General features: G+C 41.0%; 1 protein-coding gene across 1 annotated transcript; it reads left to right on the forward strand.

The window, feature by feature from the left end:
• The first annotated feature begins 3,647 nt into the window (after positions 1 to 3,647).
• TRIM65 (tripartite motif containing 65) lies at positions 3,648 to 19,218 on the forward strand. Its single transcript, XM_070937554.1, has 6 exons — positions 3,648 to 4,107; positions 6,616 to 6,711; positions 6,950 to 7,183; positions 9,187 to 9,352; positions 11,040 to 11,123; positions 18,077 to 19,218. The coding sequence occupies exons 1-6, from the start codon at positions 3,652 to 3,654 to the stop codon at positions 18,652 to 18,654; spliced, it is 1,614 nt and encodes a 537-aa protein (XP_070793655.1). The 5' UTR covers positions 3,648 to 3,651; the 3' UTR covers positions 18,655 to 19,218.
• Positions 19,219 to 20,576: the final 1,358 nt, after the last annotated feature.

Genomic DNA, 20,576 nt, shown 5'->3' on the forward strand with positions numbered 1-20,576 from the left:
CATACAGGAAATCTAGGAGTCTAAAAATGATGTCAGATGTTGAATGTTTTGAAACATGCTGAAAAAATTTCTTTATCATTTTTATATCTGTTCCACTTTTACATGCTAAAATAGGTTTCACAACCATTATAACTATCATTATTGTTAGAATAGCAATAGCACTTAGATTTATATTCCGCTTCACAGTGCTTTACAGCCCTCTCTACGTGATTTACAGATTCAGCATATTGCCCCCAACAATCTGGATCCTCATTTTACCCACCTCAGAAGGATGGAAGAGTCAACCTTGAGCCTGGTGAGATTTGAACTGCCAAATTGCAGGCAGCTGGCAGTCAGCAGAAGTATCCTGCAATACTGCACACTAACCACTGGGCTACCGAATACTTAGATCCATGATGGCGAACCTATGGCACGCATGCCCAAGGTGGCACGCTGAGACATCTTTCCGGGCACATGAGCTTTCGCCCAACTCACCAGCAGCTGCGCATGCACGCACGCCCCAGCTGGTGTTCGGGCGTCCGGTGCACATGTGCACAATTCAGGGGACCCACTGGTCTTCGGAGCTCTCCTGCTCATGCACACATATTTTCAAAAAGTTAACCAAGGTCTTTGAGAGAAGAATATTGAGGATTCTTTGCAAGATTTTGGTTATTTTTTTTAAAAAATATTTTTTTTGACACATGCAAAAGTTACTGCCTCATAAGAACTGCATCTATTCTAGTAAATTCAGGGGCTAAGCAAGCATTGCCATTTTTTCTGCTTCTAGAGGGTATTAGAATTGTGGTATCTTGAACTTTTTGTTCAATAGGGTATGGATAGATCTGTGGTTTAATTATGAGAAAAATGAAAAACACCTCTTTGTAGCTAATCTGTGCTTGACATACACTAAAGGATAAAGCAGCAACCAGGTAAATATAATTAATTACCATTATTTATCATTTGTGTTTGTGTCCATTTAAGTATCTTAGAATTGTAGAATCGGGGAGGTTTAGTTTCTGATCTGGCCAATCTTGACTGAACTCAGTGATTCAAAGCTATTGCCATCACTGCATTGAAGTCAGCTCAGTTCCAGGAAAGACTTAACCAAGAAGTCTCCGGCAAACTCTTACTGTTTTACCTCATGGAGACTAGTCCAAATAATCACTACGGATCGAGTGTTGACCTTTGGAAACTTATACAGATAACTGCTACAGAAACAAACAAGCCTTTACATATTAGCCAACAAAACATACGGACAAAGGTTCTAGCTAAAAAATTCCAAAATGAGATGGAGCCCATTAAATGGCTAATATGAATGTGTGTTGTCGCCGGGGTGGGGTTATTTTATTATTTTTCTTTTTTATTATTTTTATTTCTTTCATACATTTTTTATATCCTTGAAAGCTGCTTTGAGTCACCATGTGTGAGTAGGCGGCAATATAAATTTTCTAAATAAATAAATAAATTGGATTAGGATGTTTAAGATTGGGCAGGATTTATAGACTAGGAAAACTCCTTTAGGAAAATTGTCCAATCATCACAATTGAAGAGTCTGACTAGGATCAAACCCTGAACAATGAGCCATAACATAGTTTAATTTTGGTTTAAGGTATTATATGACGCCAGCCATTCTGGTTTATGTGCTTGGGATTATGCTTTAGTTTAGCACAATGTGGGATCCCAGCCATTTACAGATGATTCAACAAACCATAGTTAGAAATCATGAATTAGCTTTTGTGGGACAAGGAGGAGTGACTTGTGGACAGAGCCATGGGGAATTGACTAGCAGAGTGTTGGCAAACATTTTTGGCACCGAGTGCTGAAATGGGAGAGCGTGCATGCGTGCCAGAACCCGAAGACCAGCTGCCTAGAATGATCTCACAATATCCGCCATGCACATGCGCACTGGCCAGCTGGTCTTCCCATGTGCATGTGCACCAGAAACCAGGTGGCCATTGCGCATATGCACCCTGGAAACTGGAAGATTGTCTTCTCGGCATGTGCATGCACACTGGGCAGCTGCTCTTCCGGTTTCCATCACTCCTGCATGTGTGAAGACCAGCTGGCCAGTGCGCCAGAACCCAGAAGCGCAATGGGTGACGGCTCACATGCCCGGAGAGATTGCTTTGCATGCCACTTCCAGCATGCGTGCCATAGGTTCGCCATCACGGAACTAGCATGTAACTGAAAGCAAATGTTGAACTCCAGAGACGTAGAAATGTTTCTAAAGTTTATTCTCCCCTTCAGCATTCTGGAACAAGATTGGCAAACAAAATCAGACTCTTTGGAGATTTAGCCAGCCAGACAAAGAACTCAGTTCAAAATGTAATGCCAAACTCCACTCCAGTGCTTTCTCTGTTTTCTCTCTAGCAGCACCTTCCTTGGCCAGGCTCTGGTTCCCCTTTTGCCCCTCCTGACTGCAGCTTGAAGCACCAGCTCTCTTCTCTGGAAGGCAAGCAATGTAAAAAGAGGAGGTTTATGTGTGTGCCAACCTGAAGAAGATAATCTAGCAGACACCTGCAGAACATGGGCATCATGTTCTACCTCCTCTACATGTTCTGCTTTATCAGAGTGGCCTTTATGCTCAGAAGGCACCGAGTCTGCCAACACTCAGTGCCTGCTGAGGTTTAATTACAAGGAGGCTGGAGTTTTTCCTCCCCCCCCCCAGATGAGTACACATTTTGCACCAATTTGATTTGAAAAGACCTTGAAAGATGCTGATCCTAAGCTATCTCTGGTTCTAACTTGAAAGCATAGGGGGTTCTTTTTCCAGATCGAGGGTTACTTATACCAGGAATCGCCAACCTTGGCAACTTTATGACTTGTGGACTTCAACTCCCAGAATTCCTCAGCCAGCGTATGAAATTCTGGGAGTTGAAGTCCACAAGTCATAAAATTGCCAAGGTTGGAGACCCCTGACTTATACTATAAAAAGGAATAAGAAGGCCTGGGTGATAACTAGAGTTGCTGTTTCATTTACGCTTGGTTAAAATAAATATAGTTAATATTATGCTCCAGCCATGCATTTCCTCTTATGACCATTAAATGTTACAATTTGTTATCAACTTTTAGAAGCCTCATGAGCTCAGCCAATACTTTAGGAGCTGTGGGTGACCTCAGAATGGTGCACCTTCAGAGAAAATAATAAAGCTCAAGTTAACTAATTAAACATCGAAATAGATAGCACTGGTCTAAAGATTGTTTGAAATAAGGAGAGAAAATTCAAACCCAAAGCTTGGTTTTTTTTTTCACTTACAAAAAGGACAATGCATTTAATATTAGGGCATCTGAGATGACCTTAAACCAGTGGTGAAATCCAATTTTTTTTACTACTGGTTCTGTGGGCATGGCTTGGTGGGCATGGTGTGGCTTGGTGGGTGTGGCAGGGGAAGGATACTGCAAAATCTCCATTCCCACCCCACTCTGGGGCCAGCCAGAGGTGGTATTTGCTGGTTCTCCGAACTGCTCAAAATTTCTGCTACCAGTTCACCAGAACCTGTCAGAACCTGCTGGATTTCACCCCTGCCTTAAACACTGTACTGAATTGTGTAAACTACAGAATAGCTTCTGTCCCTTTAAGATTCACTCTTACATTCAGGACCTCCCCTTGGACAGGATTCTGGGTTTGGGGCGTGTTATTTTCTCTTTCTCTACTGTGCTTCCTCTGGGGAAATGGCTTCCTCTGAATCTCAGAAGCTGGAAGAGAAATTAATATGCTGCATTTGTCTGGATGTATTTACCACCCCTGTGACTGTGCCTTGTGGACACAGTTTTTGTGAGAAGTGCATCAACAGCCACTGGGACAAAGAGGAACAAGGACTCAATGGCCAAAAGATCTACACTTGTCCTGAATGCCGACAATGCTTTCCAGAGAGACCCAAACTTAGCAAAACTGTCCTGCTTGAAAACCTGGTAGAGCTGCTGAAACAGGAAGAAGTCCTCCCAGGTGCCTCAGAAGGGGAGATTAGGAAGGCAGCTGGTTCTCAGGCAAGGCAATGCGCAAATCATGGCCGGCCCTTGGAGCTTTACTGCGTAACTGAGAAACGCTGCATCTGCTGCGTGTGCACCGTGAGAAGCTGCCAAAAGCACCAGAGGGCTCTCTTTGAAGAGGGACGGAAAGCTCAAGAAGTAAGCAGGGTGGTAGAGTCAAGGAGAGTGGCTGGTGGGCTAACAGAATTCACCTATAGCAGGGGTCTCCAACCTTGGCAACTTTAAGCCTGGTGGACTTCAATTCCCAGAATTCCGAGAGTTGAAGTCCTCCAGGCTTAAAGTTGCCAAGGTTGGAGACCCCTGACCTATAGCATATACAGCCCAAACTTAACAGAGGCCGAGACTGTCTAGTGCTAAATGGGACTAGGCTGTGGTTTTCTCTGAACAGATAGTCCTCAAATTACAACCATTTGTTCAGCAACCATACAGCATTCAGAACGAAAGGACTTAATGACTGGTGGCTAAAGTACAGTGCCCCCAAAGTCGCCTGATCAAAAATTGGGTGCTTGGCAGCAGTGGTGAAATCCAAATTATTTTACTACTGGTTCCGTGGGCGTGGCTTGGTGCGTGGCTTGGTGGGCGTGGCAGGGGGAAGGATACTGCAAAATCTCCATTCCCTTTCCATGCCTGGAGGAAAGATATTGCAAAATCTCCATTCCCACCCCATTCTGGGGACAGCCGGAGGTGGTATTTGCTAGTTCTCCGAACTGCTCAAAATTTCTGCTACCGGTTCTCCAGAACCTGTCAGAACCTGCTGGATTTCACCCCTGCTTGGTAGCCTGCCCACCTTTACAATCACAGGGGAACTTCAACTTTCCCCTGCCTATCTCTCTCCCCCCACCTCCCTTTTTGGCCCCCTGTACACCATGGCCCATGCTCTCTTAGCTGACATTCACCATCTTCTTGGTCGCACTGCTGAGCAAGTGTGCCCAGTCTGGCCCTTTTGCAATTCAGCTGCTGGCCGCACAAGACTTTCTTCCCCAGGTTGCACACTGGTTTCCTCCCAAGAACTGGGGAAGATGGCTCCAGATGGCAATAGCAAATGGCCAGTGTGATTCTTGTCAGCATCAGGAGCAAGATGATGGGAAGGTCAATGGAACAGCAGAATGCACTGTGGCATAGGCTACTGTGGGTCAGCTTGAGCTGGGCTTCATGCTGCAAAAGGATTTGTGCTGCTCTGGGGCTCAGGCATTGGAATGGGGCTGAGGTTCCCACTGCACAGTGGCTCAGGAGCTGCAGGAAGCCATAGCGCTGCAGCATGTATGGCTCTAGAGTTGCTTGCTGCCTTGCAAGGCAGGGTCCAGGACAACCACAAGGGCAGAAATGTGTGGGGATAGGAAGATCGGGGTAGTTGAAGGGGAGGCGGTCCCTTATCTTGTAAGAACCCAGGGTCAGGGCTGGGAAAGACCAAACCCTGAATGGCTTGGATTGGGGTGGGTCCTTGGTTAACAACCAATGGAATTTGGTTGATGATGGCAACAGGGGTTGCCAGGATTGCTGTTGCTAAGCAATGTACTCACATGACATAAATCAAGGACTATCTGTATAATGTGCATATACCCGTACGAACCAGAGCATGTTGGCATGGCTCTGATTTTCAACTACTATAGTCAACTATTGCACCTCCAGTTAAGACCTATAGACTGGGATGTGTTCATAGATCCTGCTGTGGTAAGAATACATGTTGGTCTTCTTAGGTATCGGATTCCATTCTTTTCCGCTCAATAACACTGAGGTCCCATATTGGGACCTCATAGTAAAGAGAACAATGTCCCTGCTAAATGCCACATTTGTCTCAAATGCAAGCAGGCAATTATATTCCAATGTAATGTAATTAATAAGCTTAACAGTTAATAGTTTTCTGATGTGCCTTAAGGTATCTTAGCAAAGGTCCAACATCTCATGAAATTATATTTATTTATGTATTCACTTCAAAGTATTGATGATTTACTCTAGCCCCAAAACACTCTGTGAGCTAACTGCAAAACAGGATTAAAAATAAAATATAAGGAATAAGAAAATAATAATACAACAGCCAGATCTGTGATCATTGCCCATAATCAACTCAGGCATATTGGAATAGTACTATACAGCTTTACAGTAGTTGTTTTCTGAGACTGAATAAAAGGGCTATTGGGTCTCTGAGGAAGAGGATCCTACAAGGCAGGAGCTATCACAGAGAATGCCTGTTGTCTGGTCCACAAACCATGCACAATTTGAAATGGGTAATGGTTTTGCTTTCACGCTATCTCACAAGAGATATGATCCTGACTTGAACACAAGTCTAGATCTGAAGGTTTTGCTAAATCCAAACTGTTACCAAGGTTCAGAATGAATGTGACTGAACCCAATTGACCCATATACCATTATATTTTTCCTGAGCCCATCGCTCTTTCTGAAGTAGATAGCAATTCCAGGATCTTAGTCATTTTGTTTCAATACAACACAATGGAGGCAAGGTGATATTACTAGAGCTGCAAAAGATTACATGGGTAGCAGTACTTTGGTATGTTTCTTTAGATGTTTCTTGATCAATGTGAATAGACCAACGTGAATTTGCCAAATGAAGTATTCTCTATAGGACTGGAAGTATCAAGGAAAAGTATGAAACAATTGCCCATTTGAACTTCAAGTCTGCTTTGACAGGAATCAATCAAGAAAACCCTGGAAGAAAAACGAAAAGAGGCAGAAAGAATCACAGCAGAAATCCAGAAACTGGAGCAGCAGATGAACCATGTTTCAGTGAGTCATGTAGAAATAGTTTGTGCTTTGCCAGTGCACATTTTAATCGCTCTTGTGGTAGCTGCTGAATAAGCAAAGCGGTTGTCATTTCCTCCCCATTACTAGCTTGTGTCCACAAAGGCCAGTACCCCTTCCCTCCATATTTTATCTTATCGCCATATGGTGCCTTAAGAAAAATGGAGAGAGACATTAGCTGCTATAAGGATAACTTGATGCTTTGAATGTTGGCTTTCTACAGGTTTTCTCAATGAAGTTCAAATCAGGAATTTTGCAAAAGTTTGATCATCTCACAGAAATCCTAAAAGAATGCCAGAAGAAGGTGTCGGAGATGGTTACAAGTGAGCATGCTGCTTTGCTAAAGCAAATGCAGGAGAACCGGAACTGCCTACAGCATCATTTGGAGACTGTCACGCAATACAACAGGACAGCGGAAGGGCTGATGAGCTCGGCGGATGATATTGTGTTTCTTGAAGTGGGTAAAAAATATGTGGGCTCTGTGCATTGGGAGAATGTTGCTGTCATTGTTCGCTTAATACTATTTCTTTGCCAAAATGTACAATTGGGATCACGGTATCAAAAGCCAGAAACTTCAGGGGCCTCCAGTTTGTTTGTTTTTTTTAATTCTATACATGCATTTGGAATGCTGAGAGCATGTTATAAGCACTAGCACAAATAGATTAACCGAGTTGGAAGGGACCTTTTAGGTCATCTAGTCCAACCCCCTGCCCAAGCAGGAGACCTTACACATTTCCAAAAAATGCCGGTCCAATCTCTTCCTGAAAGCCTCCAGTGATGAAGTTCCCACAACTTCCAAAGGCAAGCTGTTCCATTAGTTGATTGTTCTCAGTGTCAGAAAATGTCTCCTTATTTATAGGTTGAATCTCTCCTTGGTCAGTTTTCATCCATTATTCCTTGTCTGGCCTTCAGGTGCTTTGGAAAACAGGTTGACCCCCTCCTCTCTATGGCAGCCCCTCAAATTTTGGAACACTGCTATCATGTCTCCTCCCTCTTCACTAGACTAACCATGCCCAGTTCCTGTAACCATTCTTCATATGTTTTAGTCTCCAGTTCCCTAATCATCCTGGTTGCTCTTCTCTGTACTCTTTCTAGAGTCTCAACATCTTTTTTATAGTGTGGTGACCAAAACTGGATGCAGTACTCTAGGTGTGGTCTTACTAGGGCTTTATAGAGTGGTATTAGTACCTCACTTTATCTTGATTGTATCCCTCTGTTAATGCAGCTTACAATTGCATTGGCTTTTTTGGCTGCCGCTGCACACTGCTGGCTCATATTTAGCTGGTCGCCCACTAAGACTCTAAGATCCCTCTCACAATTACTGCTATTAAGCCTGGTTTCACCCAATGTGTATGTGTACTTTTGGTTTTTCTTGTCTAAGTGTAAGGCTTTACATTTCTCTACATTGAATTTCATTTTGTTAGATAGGGCCCAGTGTTCAACTCTGTCAAGATCCATCTGGATCTTGAGCCTATCTTCTAGGGTGTTAGCTATTCCTGCTAGTTTAGTATCATCTACAAATTTGGTAAGTTTCCCTTCTATTCCCTCATCTAAGTCGTTCATAAAGATATTGAAGAGTACTAGGCCTAAGACGGAACCTTGTGGTACCCTACTGCTTACTTCCCTCCATGTAGACATAAACGCATTAAGGACTACTCTTTGGGTATGGTTTGTCATTCAGTTACGAATCCATCTGGTGGTGATGCTATCCATCTCACTTTTTTCTATGAATCGGTGAGATTATTTCCTAATGTTTTCTCTGGTCTCAGGGCATTTCTTAGTATATCTTCCTCCCTCCCTCTCTCCCTCCCTGTTTTTAAAGCTTGATCTTGTGTAGCATTACACTTTCAATTTTTTTTTCAAATTTCCAGCCTCTAGCCAATACCAGGTCTTGTTTTCTCTGCTTTGACTGCTAGTTTTTTTTTTTTTATGTACTGTCTGTGTAATACTTTGCCTTGCCATATCTGTCTTCTATTCTTCCTTTGGCCTTTCTTGTAAACCAGTTTGGTTTCATTGGTATTCAGTAAGCCTTCATGATGTAGCTTTGATGCATCTTCTTCACTGTGCTCTTGCTATATTTTACCCTGTTTCCCCGAAAATAAGACCTCCCCGGATAACAAGCCCAATCAAGCTTTTGAGCGCATGCACTAAAATAAGCCCCCCTGAAAATAAGCCCTCCTTGAAAAGAAGACGTCCCCAAAAATATTTCAATGCATGCGCAGCTGGTTCCCGCCATTTCCTCTGGTTAGGGTTAGGGAGACAGAGCTGGAAATCAGGTAAGACGGCAAGAGGACGGCTCCACATGCCCCAAAATAATAAGACCTCCTTGAAAATAAGGCCAAGCGTTATTTCAAAAAAAGTTCAAAAAAATATAAGACAGGGTCTTATTTATGGGGAAACATGGTAGTTTATCCATCTTTGCTCTATTATAGTGGAATAATTATTTTCTATTTTTTGCAGGAGCAACATCTCCTTTCTCCACCTACTAAACTGGAAGTTCCTCCAGTCATTCAACTTGACTTGGATAAGAATGCAAATACCGTCACCAAGTTCTTCACTGAATTCTTCAGGCTTTTGGAGACACTTCAGTCAAATCTTTTGAATCCACAAATGGGTGACAGAAAAAGTAATTATCGAGCTGTTTTATGGCAATGAGAAAATTGAGTCACAGTTGACAGGTCAATTTCTGACAGATATATAAGAATCTGGTAGCACATTTTTTAAAATCTCAATCTAGCCACATCCAATGAAGTGAGTTGCAGCTCAGAAAAGTTCATGCCTTTGAATAAAATCTGTTAGTTGGAAAAGGAGCTACCAGATTTCTCCTTCTTTTGTGATACCTGAGACTCAGATGGCTTTCCTCCAATGTCTGGCAGGTGCATGAAAGTATATTACAATAAAATAGGGGTTGGCAGCTTTGTTGATGGTGGGAGGCACACTTTTTGTAATGGCCTTTGTGTCATGGCCAGAGCCAACTCCTTTGGCTCTTGTTTCCTTTGTAAAGAGGCTGAGTGAATGTAAAGAGTGGAATCTGTGCCTTACAGTGACTTAAGCAGTTTTCCCCTTAAGTCTCACTAAAAAAAGAAAACACTGGACATTTTGAAATGTTTGGATAGGTAAAGGAGAGAAATGAGTACCTTCAGCCCTAAACCTTTTATATCCCCACCAGGGGTGGGTTCTACTTACCTTTACTACCGGTTTGCAACAGGGCCACGTGCATGCACTTCTGCACATGTGCAGAAGCTTCCTGATGACGTCGGGGTCAGTGGGCAGAGCCTCCCGCCAGTTTTACTATCAGTTCTTGCGAACTGGTCCGAACCGGGGGCAACCCATCACTGATCCTCACCCCACAAGAAAAGAATACGAATTTTAGCTCTGCTCATTTAGCTCTGTTCAGGAGGCTGCAAAGGAAGCATCAGGAGAGCTAAGCTACATACATGCACTACTGTTAACTGCCTACCACAGTTGTGAAAAAAAGAATTTTGAATGTAAATTTTTGTGATAGAGGATAATACTGTAAGAATACCGTAATAGGAAAACTGTTTCAATTAGCCTATCGAAACTTGATTTATATAGTAAGAGTATTCAAATGGATGCCTACTCCCCATAATAGTCTGCAAAGTCCAGGTCACCTAAGCAATTTTTGAAACGTGTTTTCACAAAGAAGATGTAATTCAGAGATAGCAACTCATCAAGATTTGCCACTTTAAAAAAATCTTTAGTAACTTTCAGATTCATACATTTCTTGCCACTTTTTCATTTACCGTACGAAACAGATCACATTTCTGTTCTTTTTCCTGAGGGATTAATATAATCAAAGATGGGATTTTCCCGAATGTCTTTGCCGATTTTGTTGATTTATTTCAAGTTTGTTCCTGTTCAAAGCTATAAACACGTATGTGCATTGAATGGCTTTTACAAGTGCTATTTAATCATTAGAAACTTTAAAAAAAATTATTCCTTCCATTTTCCCACAAGTGCAGGGACTTCCCCCCATCCCCCCCCCCGTCCCCCCCAGATCAACCAAGTGTTCCAATGGTTGCAACAAAAATTGACCAACCAACTTGTTGCCTGAACATGATATTCTGGGCTGAGAAGAGAGTGACTGACCCCAAATAACCCAGCTAGCTTTCATGTCTAATGTGGCACTTGAACTCACAGTCTCCTGATGTCTAGTCTGGTGCCTTAACTACATGATCAAACTCTCTCTTCTATTATTTTTAATAGCTATATTCTATTACCATTTGGAAATTTTTGAAAGAAGTTTGCCTTCTTCCTGCTGTTGAATTTTTCTTCTCTATTGTATTGTGCAGTCAAACTTGAGCCAAAGGTATTTGTGAAGAGGATGTCTGAACCTTGTCTTTCAGAGAATGAACTAAGGACAAAGCTTCTAAAGGGTAAGAAACTGGGCTGATGTGGGGTCTCATTCTTTAATATTTTATTTTATTTTTATTTAGAAAATTTATATGGCCACCTACTCTCACAAGGCGGTTTACAAAGATATAAAGATACACAAAGATGTCGCCCACTGATTCTGTTTCGTCAGTGAATACACTCTCTCTTCCAGCAATTTTAGTTGCAATCCTAAAAGGAATTTATACAGTTCACCAAAGACTAAGAGTGGAACAGCAATACAAAGTTATACAAAATACTGCTCCTTCTCCATTAAAAGAAGAAAAACAAACTCCTTATTTACTCCAAGTTGTAGCATGGTGACAGCATTGGCCGAATTTGCTGCTCCCTGTTCATGCAAAAAGTTACTTATGCAAATAGGGCCTTGCATTTGGTAATTCTGAAAAAAAGACCTCAGAAAAAGATCTGAGTTTTCCAGCTGAAAACTTGCTTCCCCAATAAAAAAAAACTGCTTGTCTCAGTGATAAGGAGACCACACAAAATAGGAGAAGATGACAAACAGTAACCCAGAAGAGGAAAAACATGTTTTCACAACAGCAGGTCAAGTGTCCATTACTAACCCTCAGAAGTTTTTATGTTCCCCATTCTGTTTTTCCTTGGCTTTACACTTTAAATATATTCTCTGTGCTTATATATCTTTTTGTATGAGCGTGAAATAAATTCCCAGATTTCCCTGTAAATTCTCTTTTGCCTAAACATTATCTGGGTCAGTTGCCTTAATAGTAATTCCAGGTAAGAGTTCAAACGTGCTTAAGAGGGATGGGACAAGTACCATAGAGAACACTTTTGCAGCTCTTCCTGCTCCCTTCTTCTGAATGGAAGTGTTTGTAATCTAGCCAGCTCTTAGCTATGAAAGTCAGCTGGGTGACCTTGGGCCAGTCACTCTCTCGCAGGGTTGTTGTGGGGAAAATAGGAGGATGAGGGTGTGTTGGATATGTTTGCTGCCTTGAGTTATTTGTACAAATAATAAGGGGGGGGGAATAAATAACTAAATAAATAAATAAAATTGCTAGACCTGGGAGTCGAACTGTAATAAACAGCCCTGGTACAAGTAAATACCAGTATACAGTATATCTGAGTTTCTCTCTTCCATCTGTCCACAACATTTCCCTGCTTATGGATATTGTGTGAGGGTTGGATATTTTTCTGTAAATTGGAAAAATGAAAAATCACTCATTTCTTTGATATCTGGATCCTATACATACAATCCTCGACTTAATTGAGCCCAGAATTATGATTGTAAATTGTGTCGGTCATTAAGCAGTTCATGTGGCAGTCATTAAGTAAACTCATTGTCTGTAATGGGCATTTGTTGCTGGAGACTGGAAGTATTTTTTTATTTTATTTTATTTTATTTTATTTTATTTTATTTTATTTTATTTTATTTTATTAGTCATATTTCTATGCCGCCCACTCTCTGAGGACTTTGGGTGGCTTACACCAAAGACAGTATACTAAATAGCATATTGCCGCCTAACAATCTGGGTCCTCATTTTACTCACATCGGAAGGATGGAAGGCTGAGTCAACCTTGAGCCGGTGAGATTTGATCCGCTGATCTGCTGAACTAGCAGTCAGCTGAAGTAGCTGCAGTACTGCACTCTAACCATTGTGCCACCTCGGCTCATTATAAGTATAAGTAAACATTATACATAGTAGTCAGGTGACTGCAGAATGCTGCAACAGCCATAAATGTATGCTAATTGTTGAGTGTCCACAATGCGATCGTGTGACCATGGGTGGGTGGAGACATCCACCAGGACTTTGAATCCAGGTTATAGTACTGTTTTTTTTTTACTCTATCATAATTTCTAATGGTTGTCAAGCAAGCATAAGTCAAGCACTACTTGTACGTAAGTTCTGATGCATTCAGTGGGACTTCCCAATATTTGGCCTGCAGAGTGAAGAATATGATAGAAATGAATTTTTGGGATAAATTCCCTAGGCTTGATAAGTGATGTTTCAGAAATCTTATACAAATTTTCTTTGTATGGAGTTGACATTGTTAATTTATAATTTCTATCCCACAACTTTCGCCATTCATCTAATTCTATTGTATAACCAAATTTTTTTGCCCATGCTATCATTGTCTCCTTCACTTGTTCATCTTCCAATTTAATAGCCAATAAGTAGTTATATAGCTTTTTTATCAGTCTTTCTTCTGTCTCTGTTAATATTTTATCTAATTCTGCTGCTTCTTTATAAAAACCATATACTGCAATTTAGCATCTTTCTCATATCTAGAATGTATCTGCACCTGTGAATACCATGCCATGTTTATCCCTTGATCACTGAATTCTTGTTTAGTTTTGAGTTCCCCCTTTTCATTCAAAATATCTTTATATCTAACAATATTTCCCACATTAATAACATTTGGATGAATCAATGCTTCCATTGTTGAAAGCCAAACTGGTATCTTCAAATAATGTTGTTCTCTAATTTTCTCCCATACTAGCAATAACACATTCCTTATATAATGTCTTTGAAAATAACCGTGTATTCTGCTTTTCCCATACCATGAAAAGGTGTGCCAACCCAGTTGTAGGTCATGTCCCTCCAGAGTCAATAGTCTTGTATGTCTCAATGCAATCCATTCTTTCATCCATGTTAATGCCGCTGCCTGGTAGTACAATTCCCAATTAGGTAGTCCAAAGCAGGGGTTAAATGCTATCAGTTCAGACAGGTTCAGGTGAACCGGTAGCGGAGATTGGGGCTGGTTCGCTGAACCGGTAGCGTCCGCGGCTCACAGTCCTGCCATGCTTTCCTGCCTTCCATGTGGCCTTCCCGCCGTCCCCGTGGCCAGCTTGCAAAGGCAGGAAAGTGGAAGGCCATGTGAAAGGCAGGCAAGCATGGCAGGGCTGCAGGGAAGGGAGCTAGCAGCTTACTCTCTTCCCCGCAGCCCTGCCATTCTTGCCTGTCTTCCACGCTGCCTTCCCGGTGGTCACACTTGCCTTACAAGGTCAGTGTCCAGCTAACCCTAACCCCCACGCCCTTGGGGGAGACACAGCGGCTGCTACCTTTGCCCGAAATGCCTCTCATGTCTTTCGGAAGCAATTGGGAGGAGCAGGGGGGGGGCATAGTGCTCAGCAAAGGTCAGGAAGACCCAGCTGCCCCCTCCCTCCCTCCTCCCCCACTTTCTCCTGTCTGTCTGGCAAGAAACAGGGCGTGGACAGCCATCGCCATGCTATTCTATCTTCTCTGCAAAACTCCTCCGTGGCTCCACTCGCCTCCAGCACCCCGATGCAATGCCCGTGGCTTGCGCGGGGCAGACCATGGCAGCTGCAAGGCTGAGATGCTGCAGAACAGAAATAGGTTCACAGTCCACACTGCCCAAAAGATAGACACCACCTTAGGAAATGCAAAAAATTGCCCCCTGCCTTACTATCCGTATTCAAATCAGAAATGCATATTGATTGTACATCAGGGTTAGGGTTACACATATAATACTGTATCCAGTAGTGCACAGAACAAAAAATTGCCAATGAGTCATGCACACTCCTTGATCAACAAAATAGCTCTTCATTTTAAACTTAAAGAGCTACAGATGATCTCTAGCAAACGGGTTGAAACAAGCAAGTTCAAACACACCTTTGTAACAAAATGCACCACAGAATGCACCAACCGTGCACAACCATTTTAAAAATGTATTTATCTTAACAAATTTTATAGAAATAAATGCACTGGCCACACACATGAAGGTTTGTTGGCTATGGCAATGGGTTTAAGGGAAGAGAAGGAACTATGGGAGAGATGTCCCAAAGTTGCTTTTCAAAAGGCAACTGGGCTTTGTTTTTGTTTTCCTTTGAAAATGTTTTGCTTCTCATCCAAGAAGCTTCTTCAGTTCTGACAGAATGGTAGGATATAAAAAGATTTAAATCCTTTTAATCCCCCCCCCCATTCAGTCAGAACTGAAGAAGCTTCTTGGATGAGAAGCAAAACATTTTCAAGGGGGAAAAAAGCAAGAAAATCCAGTTGCCGTTTGAAAAGCAACTTATGAGGCAATCATTTGGATGACTGAGAACCTCCATAGACATAGGAGAGATGTAGGAACTAAATAAACTCACATGGAAATTCCACCAATGTGAGTCTCGGTGATGTTATCCAGAGACAGAAAGAGACATGCAGATTCTCTTCTGGTGTTGTCCCATTCAGTAGCTGATCAGAAACAAGACAGGTGAACTTGCTTCATTGAACAACTGACTAGCTCAGAGTGTGACTTGGTGGAATTGGCATCTCTGGAATAGCTCTCCTCATAGTTGATTGCATTTTGCCAGTGTCCTAGAGAACGAGGCAAGGGGCTAACCCTTCACCTCCCTCATGTGGCACTCAGAGAAATATAACAAAGGCTTATCTTACAGAAGATGGGTTATTTCAGAAGGTCAGTGTTCATGTGTGAGTGACAGCTTGCCATCATGTTCCTTGTCCTGTAGAACACCTCATTTAGGATGTTGGTTAGTGAGTAAAAGGTTTATTACCAAGTGTCCAATGCTAAGCCTTGGTAGACCTTGGCCATTGCCCCAAACAAGAACAAATCCATTCCCTCACTTTCCTCTAACAAGTTTGTTGGTATAGGACAGGCCATTGTGCCCTACTAGCTGAGCACAATGTTGCATCCCTAGCAACATAGAGGACAAAACATGCTGTCTCAAATTAAGACTGGTACATTTGGGCCTACTAAGGAAAATCCTACGCCAGAAATAATACTTAGGCTGCTGTTACAGGGGGAGGAACATTCAGTGGATGGCCCTAGTCTTATCCTCCATTTGGGCTATTTACACTATCTATGACCCTCTGTGGCAGAAGAGATTGCAATTATGAATTCCCTACCCCTCTGGGTTAACAAGGAGAAAAACAGAAATGATTATTCTGAACTTAACAGTTCAGCCCTTCAAGCAGTGGTGAAATGTAAAATTTGTTACTACTGGTTCTGTGTGGGGGGGTAATATGACTGAGTGGGCATGGCCAACCTTTTTAAAAAAAAACTTTTAAAAGCATTTTTTCTACCTCTTTGGCTGAAGAGGTTGTAAAAAAAAATGCTTTTAAATGCTCTGATGATCCAGCTAAGCCACGCCATCATCAGAGGCTTTTTTTTTTTTTTACTTTTAAAAGCATTTTTTCGGCCGAAGAGGTTGTAGAAAAAATGCTTTTAAAATTTTCTTTTAAAGCCTCGGATGATCACGCAGCTGAGCTGGGCATGGGGGGGGGGCAGGGATTTTTGCTACCGGTTCTCCGAACCACCCGCTGCCATCGCTACCGGATTGGGTGATCCGGTAGCATTTCACCCCTGCCCTCAAGTCCAGTGTGAAGTTGGATGACTATGCTTCTGCTATCCGTGGAGTGCAGCTGGCCCTAGAGGTAGCAAAAGACTGCTCTAAGAAAGAAATCAGGGAGGAACTTGATTCAATATAGCTGTTTCTGAGCTTGACATTTATTGCAAAGATGAAAATAAATCACTTTCTATCCTTTGTAACTGAATGAGAAGATCTTGATGTGCAGGTAGGAGTACAGTGGCATTGAAGTGGCAATGCTGCATCATGCTTTCCAGATTTCTTTACAGTTTATATAATTTATTCCCATTTAAAAAAAAAATAAAGTGTCTGTCTCATAAGTAAAAATAAAATGTAGGTGTACTGTCATGACTGCAGAGGTGTGTGTACATTACATAACCCAGTAAATAGCTTGCCCTACAATGATGTTGTCTGTGGAACATCCAGCCAAAGTTAATTTATGACTGTTGATTGCACAAACTCATCACTCTTGATTGTTTCTAGTGCATCTGGTTGATAAGGCTCCATTTACACGCCCCTCAGTCTATCTCATGGTTGATAGAGACAATTGTGACATCAGTTATTTCCTCTTATTCTTTTTTTTTATTATTTTTAAGGCTTCTGCTTTTAAAGAGACTTTGTATGCAAATTAACACATGAGGAACCAGTTAATTGGATCTCTTTAATTTAGAAGTTGCATCTAATTTTCCATAAATATAGATGCAGTCGTTCCTCTTCTTTGGCAAAGATGAAAACTAATCAAAGTGGAAAACCATAGCTGTTTCTCATAGAGCTGTTTGTTTTCAGTAACTAACAACAACAAATACAAGATCATCTGTGATGTGAATATACTTGGGTATACGTCTATCTACTTCCTGTGTTTGGCTTCTGGTTTGTATCTCTAGGGGAAATAATTATCTCATTAAACATATTTAGGCAGAATGCTAAGCAAAGGATTCCTGAATTGCCAGTAAGAACAGGCACTCTTTATCATGGCTATTGTGAGCTCTTTAGCTAGTAGTAATCCTTGGCCCTGAAGCTAGTTTTCAGTTTTCATCAACTATATCATGGGAGCCAAGATAGAAACCAGAGACTCTTTTAAGTTCTACTCCTGCCTTAGGCACAAAGTCAGCTGAGTGACTTTGGGCCAGTCACTTTCTCTTATCCCTAGGGAAATAGCAGGGCCAAACTACTTCTGAAAATGTTGCCAAGGAAACAGCAGGGACTCATCCAGGAATCAAGACTGACTTGAAGGCATCAAACTATTATTGTTGTTGTTGTTTTTATTTTCCTACTTATTACACTACTATGGTTTAGTATTTTCCAACCCTAAAAAGTTAATTTTTCATTATGTATATGACATGAATAGGTAATGTCAGAATCCACGTTAAAGACTCCACATCTACAGTAAAAATAATGCTGACTTGTGATACTAACAAACAAGAAGCAAAATTACATTATATCAAAATGACATGAAATCTAGAATTTGGAAAATAAAGAAGGATCTGTTCAATAACACAACTCCTAACTTTTAAAAATATACTAATACTTTAGTAATATTATCCTGCTTTAATGAATATGTAGAATAGAAAATATTCCAGGGAGGAGGTAAATTGGTGATTTTAGATTCTTTTGCTTTTTCGTAATATATTATCATTGTCACTCCCACAGATCAGCAGAATTTGACATTTGATCCAATCACAGCCAACAAATACCTGCAGATAACTGATAATAATCAGAAAGCAACTCATCCCCAAGTTTTTCAAAAACCAAAGCCAAATGACCCTCAAAGATTTGAGCCATGGCAAGTCATGTGTACTCAGAACTTCAGCCAAGGCACTCGCTACTGGGAAGTAGAGTTATCCGACCACTCCGTCATTGTTGGCGTAGCGTGCAAAACATTCACCAGATTGAAACAGGCTCATCAGAAGTTCACCATTGGGTTGGATAAACTCTCCTGGGGCCTGCATATCCAAGAAGACAGCTACATGGCTTGGTACAATGACAAGTCTACAAAGATAAAAGAACCTCTTTGCAAATTCATTGGAGTTCTATTGGATTGTGATCAAGGAACGATATCCTTTTACAGCATAGAAAACAATATGAAATGCCTTCATGTTTTTCACACCACCTTTACGGAGCCTCTGGTCCCCATTTTCTGGCTTTGCGAAGGTACAGCTGTGACACTTTGCCAAAGGCCACCCAGCCAGATTATAAGTGATGAGAGATCACCTGATTTACAGGTGTAGGCAAAGACTGCTCCTATGGAAAAACTCTGAGCAAGCAAATAAATCTTGAACGTTGAAAAAAAAATGGCTACTTGGCTGTATAGACAATTCTTTCTGTCTTTTATAGCTCTCTTGTGAATTGTAAATCCACCTTGCCCTTCCAAGTAAAGATGCAGTTAGATGCTTATACAGCACAAAATCTGATGCACATATTTTTGTGGCTGCATAAAGCTTTGTGGCAAACTACAAAAATTAAGGAATGAATATCAATAAAGAGGTAGTGTAAACAAAAAAATAATTACCGGTAATTTTTAATTGGGAAATTGTCACAGCCAATAAAAGAATCAAGTTGGACAGAAAGGAAATGCACAGTAATGTTTACCCTGGACAGATCACTGTTCACAAGCTCTCTGTAGTCACTTCATTGTGAAGGTATGTTGTAAAACAGTTAAGTACTATATATATAGTTTCTCATGTGTGTGACTGGATACTAACATGTTCTTAAGAATTCATTTTCCAGAAAGCAATTTTTAAAATTTATTTTGTACCCTTTTTCCTATTAGAAGAGACTTTGGTAGAGCATTTTACTAAAGAATGAAGCCAGTCTTCAACATTAAAAGCATTAATGTTTTATTTTTTTTAAAAGTAGTTTATAAGGAAATCTAGATCTAGAACAGGTTTTGTTTTCCCAAGTTCGTGAAAATTTGCAGGGAAATAAAGCTTATTTTTAGATGTTTAATAACGTCTAAAACTAGCATTACAGATTCTTGTCATGTTTATTATCGTTTTTATTCTGTTCATTCAAAAGGAAAGTTGGAATAATATTATCTAAAGATTCTCAGAACTGCCCATTAGCAAGATATCTCTTAGAAAATTGAACAGAACAGGACCATATTTGCTTTGTGTTGTGGGGGGAGTGCTGAAGAGCAGCTGGAAAAAGATCAAAGTTGAAAATGAGTCAGATCTGGCTAGAGGTGGTTGAGGAAAAGATCCAGGAAAAATCTTAGTTATTTTTTTGCTAAACTCTTGCATTATATTTTCCTTGTCTGCCTATAAATTGGACTATGCTCATAATCTTCCAAGGCCATAATATCCCAAGAAGAGTAAAATTTAGGGGTCCATCTAATCCAGAGATGGCAAACCTATGACATATGTGTCAAAGGTGACAAGTCATGACCTTTTGGTTCCCCAACATTCAACAACTATTCTCAAAAGTACATTCCATTCCTGCACAATTTTGGAAGCTGTGGAGACATTCTCCACTTCAAGAAGGAAGGCCTCATGTAACAAATAAACTGCAGGGGCCTTAAACAGAAAGAGAACATTGCCTGAGGGCAAGCAGCACATGGCAATACCTGTGGATTACACACAATTGGTCTGCATGTTTAAAAAATGTGTAAAAAATTATTTCTTTTTTGTTGGGGGGTAATGAGACACCAGCAGAGTAAAGTTGGGCATTTTCTGAATTTTTGACCCAAAAGGTTATCCCATCACTGATTTAATCCTAATACCTTTTAGAGTGTAGTCTTTATATCTTGCCTCCTGCTACTGGCTACCTCTCAAATAGCCATCTTTCCATTCATTAGAATGGTACTTTTGATTCTGAAGGACCTTTCACCAACCACCATGTTGCCACTGAGTCCTTTGATGACATGTACTAATTTCTTAGTTTTAAATATCAATAGGTATCCACTATTACAAACCCATCCAATTATGCACAATCCAACGTTACCAGCTTGTAAAAGGCTTAATTGCTGAGGAAGTGTGGCTCCAAATATTTATTCTGCCTCCCCCCACAGTTTATAATAGTGGTCACAGATTGATTAAAAACAGAGAAAGGAAAGAATAACATATTTCAGCTGTGTTTTGAGAAACTAGCACTAGGTGACGCTGGCCAGAGGTCAGGAACTGCCTTTTCAAGCTTTCTTCACCTGTACATCTTT

Source organism: Pituophis catenifer, unplaced genomic scaffold (genome assembly GCF_029215685.1).
Source record: "Pituophis catenifer annectens isolate HBS135680 unplaced genomic scaffold, rPitCat1.0.hap2 SCAF_2, whole genome shotgun sequence".
In the NCBI taxonomy this organism is placed as follows: domain Eukaryota; kingdom Metazoa; phylum Chordata; class Lepidosauria; order Squamata; family Colubridae; genus Pituophis; species Pituophis catenifer.